Source organism: Gossypium hirsutum, chromosome D04 (genome assembly GCF_007990345.1).
Source record: "Gossypium hirsutum isolate 1008001.06 chromosome D04, Gossypium_hirsutum_v2.1, whole genome shotgun sequence".
Classification (NCBI taxonomy): domain Eukaryota; kingdom Viridiplantae; phylum Streptophyta; class Magnoliopsida; order Malvales; family Malvaceae; genus Gossypium; species Gossypium hirsutum.
Genome location: NC_053440.1, coordinates 4,173,611 through 4,182,873, shown reverse-complemented (window position 1 = coordinate 4,182,873; position 9,263 = coordinate 4,173,611). Strand labels below are relative to the sequence as shown.

Sequence of the window (9,263 nt, the reverse complement as noted above, 5' to 3'; positions counted from 1 at the left end):
ATAAACTATTTTCTCATCAGATGCAAAGAACTTATTATATATTTAGCAGTCGTGGAGATTGAGGAACTGTGTTGGAATCAGTAATAGAGTTGATGGCAACGATTGGGTATGAAGGTGTGTTGAAGATGATTGAGGAACTGACCACAAATGCTGGGCAAATTCAAGACGAGGTACTGAGGGAAATACTAAGTAGAAATGCAGGAACAGAGTATTTAAGGGGATTCCTCCATGGTCAAACCGAGAAGCAGCTCTTTAAGAAAAATGTTCCCATTGTTACGTATGAACATCTCAAGCCTTACATAGATAGGATTGCTAATGGGGAGACATCAGATATCCTTTTAGCTGAACCCATTACAGGGTTCTTTCTAAGGCATGCATGAATTTGTTGCTTTGCTTCTGTGTGTTTTGGGGTACTTTTTGATTCCTTCTAATAGTTCTATCGTCTGTTTGATCAAATGCAGCTCTGGGACTTCAGGCGGGCAGCCAAAGATGACGCCTGTCACTGCTCAAGTTACTAAGAACTGTGAGTTATTTCGTGGCTTCTACGAGTCTCCTGTTATAAAGTACGGAACCCATCCCTATTTTCTTCTAGTTTTTCTTTCAGCTGCTGGTGAAATCACTCTGTGCAATCCAGTCCTAAAACTAACTATTTGCCTTTATCCGTCTAATTTTAAAGGCACTTTGGTGACATCAACCAAGCCGGTAAAAGAATGGAGCTTATGTTTGCCAGACCAGAGATTGAAACTCCTAGTGGCCTCAAGGCAGCATCTGTTTCAACGAGCATATACAAAGAGAGTAAGTTTAGAACCATTTTGCCTAAGCTTTACACAAGCCCCATTGAGACCATCTTTTGCCCAGATCCCAACCACGGCTTACACTGTCAATTACTTTTTGGTTTAATCCAACGAGACGAGGTTGTCACTATTGGTTCACTCTTTGCATCTACGGTGCTAAGAGGTATCAAGTTTCTAGAAAATCACTGGCAAGAGCTATGCTATGACATAAAAACAGGTCGATTAAGCGATTGGATCACCGATTCAGGATGCAGAAATGCAGCATCATTGGTCATGAAGCCTAACCCAGAACAGGCTGACTTGATAGAGAGCATATGTAATTGTAAATCATGGGAAGGAATAATCAGAAAGCTATGGCCCAAAGCAAGGTATATTGGTTGTATTTGTACTGGCGTTATGAGACAGTATATTGCAGAACTCGAGTTCTATTGCAGAGGGCTCCCGTTAGTTTCAGCTTTTTATGCTTGCTCGGAAGCTATTTGTGGGATTAACTTAGAACCTCTATGCAAACCTTATGATGTCTCCTACACATTTCTCCCTAGCATGGCTTACTTTGAATTCCTTCCTGTGGAAAATGATCATGATGACTCTATTGACATGAAGAAGAACGATGAAGATACTGAACTTGTTGATCTTGTAAATGTGAAGGCTGGCCAATGTTATGAACTAGTTGTCACAACTTGTGCAGGTAAAAGTTCCTGTTTTGAATATAATCAATTAATCAAATGCCATTTCTAATTTGCATTATACTTCCTAGTTCCTACATTAACCTGTTAGATAATGATCTAATCTAGTTTGATGATATTCCTTTCTTTGTTTCTTTCAGGACTATATCGATATAAAGTTGGAGATGTTCTTATGGTGAGTGGTTTCTACAATAATGCACCTCAATTCCAATTTGTGGAGAGGAAAAATGTTATCCTAAGTGTTGATCAGGAAAAAACAAGCGAAACAGACCTTTCCAAGGCTGTGACAGAAGCAAAGGCTCTTCTCGATCCACTTGGATTCATCTTGACAGAGTACACTAGCTATGTTGATACTTCTTCAGCACCAGGTCACTATGTCTTATTTTGGGAGATCAAGGGAAAAGAAGGCAAGCATTGCAAAGAACTCGACCCAAAGATAATGGTAGAGTGTTGCTCTAGAATGGAAGAGTCATTGCATTATACATATAAAATCTATAGGAAAAGGAACATAATTGCAGCTTTGGAGATTAGGGTGGTAAAGCAAGGAAGTTTTGAGGCACTAATGGATTACTATGTGTCCAAAGGAACTTCATTGAGCCAATACAAAAAACCTAGTTGCATTAAATCTGAGGAAGCCTTGAAGATATTAGATTCGAGAGTGATAGGAAAGTATTTCAGCCCCAAATCACCGTTATAATTAGTTTGCATCAGTTCTTGTTTAAGATTACCTAATCCTTCCTATGTATAAAAACTCCGGAGAATAATCCTTTTCACTTTATTGTGTAGGCATACATTAATGTTTGGTAAAGTTATTAATATCTTGTTTCGAACTCAAAGGCAAGCAATTGTTACACTTGCACACGTATTCTCATGTAATTTTCTTATGAATCGTTTGATACATTGTGGGAAAGTTGATATGTATGCATGGAAGAACATATTTGGGATATTTCTTAATGTAGTGGCTGATGCTCTCTATAAGGTTGGTACAAATTTAAGGGCTTTTCATATGGCCTAATGCTTTGAACAACCAACACCTATTAAAGGTATAAATTTAACCAACACAAAAAAGGTCGACATACTTCAAAAGGAGTGGTCTTAGGATTTTCATATGGTGACATTTTTATATATTTGGGAAAGGTATAACAAAAGTCAGTATTGTGTCGGGTAAAGTTGACTTTTATTTAAACGTTGCCTTAGGCATGCATATCCTAACCCTTATACAAAGAGTTAGCCAAAGCGTATGTCGACAAGTCTATCCCAACATTTAAAAAAGTGCCAGCTTAAAAGTATTATATCAATGTTGTTATGTTGTAGTGAGATATTGGATATATAAAGCAGTGACATCATAAGTTCATTTTTTAGAATTCTAGATTTCCGATATTTTAATGAATATCAATAATTAATTTAAATTTATTTTAATCAACTTATTTTTTCTTAATTTATATCTATTATAATATATACCATCTTAATATTAAAAATTAAAAATTAAACATTTATATTATTTATTTTACTTTCGCAATCATAATATTACTGAAAAATTATAAAAATTTTAACTAATAAATTTTAAATTTCAAATTTGATACATACAATCTAATCCGTGCATCGCATGGGATAAAAAACTAGTTTAATTCGAAAATCGAGTCTCACTTAAAATATAACGAAAAAGGAAAGCATTTGGAAGCTCAAACAACTAACCTAAAACTTAATATTTCCATATATGCTTTCACTTTTTTTTCTTTTCGTATTGATACTAGCTTTTTTACCTCATTTTTCATAAATTTTATAAAAAATATTTAATAACATAAATTTTTCATTCATTAATTTGGATATATTAATTGAAATTACTTAAAATTTAAATATAGAATTATATGTTCATAAAAGTGGAAAAAAAATTCAAAAGTAATATTGCACCGTGAAATAGATAAAGAAATTATAATTTAAATAAACAATTGTGATGTTATATTCATTTCATTCATTAATAAATTTGCTTGACTTAATTAAAGTAAATATAAAAAAAATTAAAAGTGAAAATATATTAAATATGTATTAATTAAATTTTTTGTTCGCCTGAACTAAATTTCATTTAAATAATTTTTAAAATATTTTTATTTAAAGTTAATTATAATAATATAAATTTACATATTTTACTATTTTAATATTTTAAATTATTAAAAATGAAATAAATGTACAAGAAAATTCTATTTTTACTAAAGATTACACTCTTATTTTATTCTTAACTAAAATGAGGGGAAATAATATATTCGCTTTCTTTTAAAAAATGTAAGTTAAAATAATATTTATTTTATTGTATTTATTAATTAATAAAATTTAATTCTAAAAATTGAACTCAATTCTTTCAATTATAGAATACTTCCTTTTTTAATTATATTTAAAGTGGATCATAGTTTTTTTAAATTAAGTTTATTATACCTCTCTAGCTTTGTACACGAGTCAGCATAGCGAATCACTTGAGAAGGCAGTTCTCTATTTTCTATTACTTGGGAATGACTTGAGAATGACCCACATCTTAGAAGGCATGCCTTCATTCAACCCTCCAATCTTTTCATAGGGTTATAGCCAATAAGTTGTTCACTGTTGTGAACGAATTACCCGCTCCCTTCAAAAGGCCTTGTCTATCCGTCTTTGTAAATAGGCCACCCTACGTATGAATGAATACAAACATTCTCTCAAAAATATAAAGATCTATTTTTTCGAGAGAAGTTTTCGTAGTGTCATTCTCAAAGATGTCGATTCAATCCCTCAATAAAATGTATAATCTTCTTGGGAAGGTCTTGTCCCTCTCTACAGAGAGCGGTGTACAGTTCATGGAGGAAAGTGCTTCAACCGTACGTAGGACGTACGACTACCCATCAAGAGGTGAATATGTCCCACGTACAGTTGAGGCGCTCCCTTTTTTGAAATTCTATTTTATTATTATACTACATTTACTTAATAACCCCATGTGTTGACTTAATGATCAAGGTATTCACTGTCCCATGAATGATCTGGATTTGATATTATACAATTATTGTTTTGCTGGTATTGTAATAAATGATACAATATTATTTTAACTAAAGTAAACACACATTTTCAAGATATTGCATATGTTAATTAATTATTATTTATTTTCTAAAATTAGACTAATAACAATATTTTCAAACAACTATTTAGAGTAGATATTGACTATATAAAATATTGACATCATAATTTCATTTTTTAAAATGCTAAATTTTCGATCATTTTAATGAATATCAATAAATTATTTAAATTTATTTTAAACATTCAACTTATTTTGTTCTTAATTTATATCTATCATGATACATATTATCTTAATTCCAAAATTAAACATTTATATTATTTATTTTACTTTCTCAATCATAGCATTCCTGAAATGTTATAATTTATTTAACTAATTAATATAAAATTTTAAATTTGATACATATAATCTAATCTGTGCATCGTACGAGATAGAAAACTAGCTCATTCTAAAGTTAAGTTTCACTTTAAATATAACTAAAAAAAGAAAGCATTTTGAAACTCAAAGAAATAGCCTAAAATTTAATATTTCCACATATGCTTTTTTTTTTGTATTGATACTAACTATTTTACCTGATCGAATGTATTAATTAAAATATATGAAAATATATATTTTTTAAATTGAAGTGTTCCAATTAAAAATTTTTAAGAATATTTAATGACATAAATGTTTCATTCATTAGTTTGGATATATTACATTAAAATGATTTAAAAAATTAAATATAAATTCGTATGTTCATAAAACTAAAAAAATTAAAACTAATATTGTAACACCCTCATCCGACCTGATCTCCGAATTTAGGTATGGGGAGTCACAAATGGACCCAATTTGATTCACAAATTTTAATCTTATCAATAATTATTCTTACAATAGAAATCTTAAATAAGATTGACTATCTCAAAATTTCTGATTCTAAAGAAACAACTTAGATACAATGTAATGGACCTTGTCACATCTCTTTTTTGTAGATGATTTGATTTTGTTTGGTCAAGCGGATAAGACTCAGGCAAAGGTCATCAAAGGAGTCCTTGATACCTTTTGTAACCTCTCAGGCCATAAAATTAATCTACAAAAAACTAATATTTTCTTCTCGCTAGGTGTGGATGATGATCTAAGGTGCAAAATTTGGGATGTTATCTAAGAGTGCCCCTATTCTGTGACAAGGTAACCAACACTACCCTTCGTTTCATTGTTGATAGGGTGCGTAATAAGCTTTCAAGTTGGGATGCTCGAAAACTTTCTCTATCTGGAAGAGTTACCTTAGCTTAGTCGGTGCTTCCAGCAATCCCAAGTTATTTCATACAATCTGTTAGGGATCGACCCGATTAAGCAACAAGTAACAAAAATAGCGGAATAAATTGAGAAATTGAAGACACAAATTTAACGTGAAAAAATCCTTCCAAAGAGGATAAAAAACCACGAGCAAAGATAATTTTACTATAATGGCAAAAGAACAAAGAGTACAAAAGATGGAGATAAAACTAAACCCCAAACCCAAAAACAAAAAACCCTCAAAACGTAAACACAAAATTCTCTAAATGTGTTATGAGTTCTAATCTCTAAATGGGGTGTTATTTCTAAGGTTGTAAAAGAGCCTATTTATAGGCTAAATTCATATGTCAAATAATAATAAAATAATCTAAACTAATCAGTGTTTGATTCAAACAAATAAATGGAGTTTAACTAGAAGATTATTTCTCAAATTTAACTGAAAATAGAAGTCATACTTAACAAATCTCCACTTTGACTCATATTTCTACAACGCTATCTTTGCCAAAGCCCTCCACGAGCCTATCTTGAACTATGCAGGGAATTAACTGAGTTGAATCTGTGCTTAGAAACTGGAAGACTTCTAGCTTTTGACTTGTACACTGCCAAATCAAAACTAACCTGAGTCTGATTTTCACGAACACAGTGCCCTAACTTTTCAAAACCTGCATCCAAAAGAGAACCTCTCTTCAACGAAACGGTCATACATTTTTCCCTTCTATGACCAAGTTGCCTCCGCTCCAAACGAGTTGACTTCGACTCTATAATGGACGAGGGACGTCCAATTTCACTGGTCACTGTAGAACCTTCCAGAATATAAAGACTGCCAGTTCTTTTACATTTTAACCAAACGAGAGCTCCACGAGATACTTTAATGTCGCTTGACTCGATGTTGATTCTGCATCCTTTCAAGTCTAAAATACTCAAGGAGATGAGATTCTTTCGTAAATCAGGTACATACCTGACATCTGAGAGTGTCCTAATCGTCCCATCATGTATCCTAATTTTAACAGTACCAATACCAATTACATTACTAGATGAATCGTTTCCCATGCGCACAACTCCACCTTCAACTGAACTATATGTGGAGAACCATTCTCTATTGAGACACATGTGGAAAGAGCATCCCGAATCTAGGATCCACTCGGGCATGAACTTGGAGTTATCGCTCATTGACACTAATAAGAAATCATCACCGCTTTCATCGATCAAATTAGCACCAGCTACATCTTCCTCGTTACTCTCAGCAGCTCTTTTATTTTACAGTTTATAACAACCTGCTTTGACGTGACCTAACTTTTTACAATAGTGACACCCTTTGTCTCGTTTCTTTGATGCCATCAAAACAGAAGCTTGCCTATCTGCCTTGCTATCCAAATGAAGCTCATTGTCAAGTTTGTCTCTACTCAACAAATGACCCTTCACATCTTCGAACGAAAGTTTGTCTCTGCCATAAATCAGAGTCTTCCCTGAAAGACTTGTATGAAGGGGGTAAAGAGCATAATAATAGCATAGCTTGATCTTCATCATCAATATGAACCTCAACGTTCTTTAAATCATTTAAAAGAGTAATAAATTGATTGATATAATCTCTAAGGAGCTCACATCTGTTCATGCGAAACGTAAATATACGTTATTTCAACACTAAACGATTAGCCAGAGATTTAGTCGCATAAAAAGTTTCTAACCTTTTTCACAAGGCGGATGAGGTCTTCTCCATCAATACCTCCTGCAATATCATATTCACGAGGCACAACTGGATTGCAGACAAGGTCTTTTCTTCAAGCTCTTCCCATTCTGTTTTATTTAGATTCTCAGGCTTTTTCCTAGGAACAACCTTTTTTAAACCAGATTGAAATTTGTGTCACCGTTGAACTTCTCAATTTCAAACCTTGTTACTGTCATATCTGAATGGGCTGATCTATAAAAATTGAACTAGCTCTGATACCACTTGTTAGGGATCGACCTGATTAAGCAACAAGTAACAAAAATAGCGGAATAAATTGAGAAATTGAACACACAAATTTAACGTAAAAAAATCCCTCCAAAGAAGATAAAAAACCACGGGCAAAAATAATTTTACTATAATGGCAAAAGAACGAAGAGTACAAAAGATGAAGATAAAATTAAACCCCAAACTCGAAAATAAAAAACTCTCAAAACGGAAACACAAAATTCTCTAAATGTGTTATGAGTTCTAATCTCTAAATGGTGTGTTATTTCTAAGGTTGTAAAAAAGCCTATTTATAGGCTAAATTCATATGTCAAATAATAATATAATCTAAATTAATCAGTGTTTGATTGAAACAAATAAACAGAGTTTAACTAGAAGATTATTTTTCAAATTTGACTGAAAATATGAGTCATACTTAACACAATCCATGATGATTCCCAAGGGCTTGTGTGACAAAATTGAGCAGATTGTCAGGAAATTCATATGGGGCCTTATAACGAGACTCAAAAATCAGTTTTGGTTAATTGGGATTCGATTTGTCAACCTAATGTGCATGGTGAACTTGGGTTGAGATTCTTGAGAGATCGCAACACTTCATTCATGATGAAGATTAGTTATAAAATTGTGACAAACTTTAATGCTCTATGGGTTCATGTTCTTAGATCGAAGTATAATGTGAAAGATAGTTTGCTAGAGTCCCTTTCGAGAGGGCAAGTCTCTTTTCTTTGGTGTGCTCTTGACAAGGTATGGCCCTTAATATGTGAAAACTTGCTGTGGTCAATCGAGAATGGAAAGATATTAATTGTTGGAAGGATCCTTGGATCTCAAAGATTTGGGCTTTGGAAAAATATATCACTTTTGCTACGAATTTGGAAATGAATTGTCCCCTCAGCGGGATGGTCGCAGATGATGGTTATTGGAACCTTGGATTCTTTTGTGTTTATTTTTTTGATGACATTATTGAAAATATTGTAAGAGTACCACCACCACACCTTACTGCAGGAGCTGATAGAATCACTTAGGGGTGTTTTGCAACAGGTTATTTCTCTTTGAAAACCGTATATGGCAAACTAAGAGAGGATACATGGAATTCGAAAGAGGCCGTTTGGAAACTCCTTTGGAAGTTTCAAGGACCACAACAAGTTCAGACCTTCATTTGGTTGGTTTTTAAGCAACGATTACTCACGAATGTGGAAAATGTAAGAAGGGGTATGGGTAGTGATAGTTCCTGTAAGTTATGTGGCCATGAGTTTGAAGATTTGTTGCAAACTTTGATTAGGAGAATTCAACAGCTCTTGATACAAGTGCATCATTGGCACATTCAACATATTCCTAGGGAAGTAAACAAGGTTGCAAATGCTTTAGCCAAGATGGTTCGTGACAAAATACCTGGTGTGTGTATTTTGAATAAACCTCTATTAGAAAGTACATAATTACCAAGGAGCTATGATATTTTTTTTATATTGAAAACTAGAAAATTTTGAATTTTCTAGCATTTGATAAAATCTTGTCTAAAAGACAAC

General features: G+C 32.8%; 1 protein-coding gene across 1 annotated transcript; it reads left to right on the top strand.

The window, feature by feature from the left end:
* On the top strand, positions 1–2,389 carry LOC107959429 (indole-3-acetic acid-amido synthetase GH3.17). The gene is made up of 4 exons (XM_016895494.2): positions 1–370; positions 462–563; positions 677–1,482; positions 1,621–2,389. Exons 1-4 carry the CDS (start codon positions 93–95, stop codon positions 2,175–2,177), a joined length of 1,743 nt encoding a protein of 580 aa, XP_016750983.1. The 5' UTR covers positions 1–92; the 3' UTR covers positions 2,178–2,389.
* Positions 2,390–9,263: the final 6,874 nt, after the last annotated feature.

Bases quoted from the DNA above. Each gene is read 5' to 3' on its own strand.
- LOC107959429 (XM_016895494.2), top strand. From the start codon at position 93: ATGGCAACGATTGGGTATGAAGGTGTGTTGAAGATGATTGAGGAACTG. The intron at 371-461 runs GCATGCATGAAT...GATCAAATGCAG, and splicing joins ATTACAGGGTTCTTTCTAAG to CTCTGGGACTTCAGGCGGGC. The intron at 1,483-1,620 runs GTAAAAGTTCCT...TGTTTCTTTCAG, and splicing joins AGTTGTCACAACTTGTGCAG to GACTATATCGATATAAAGTT.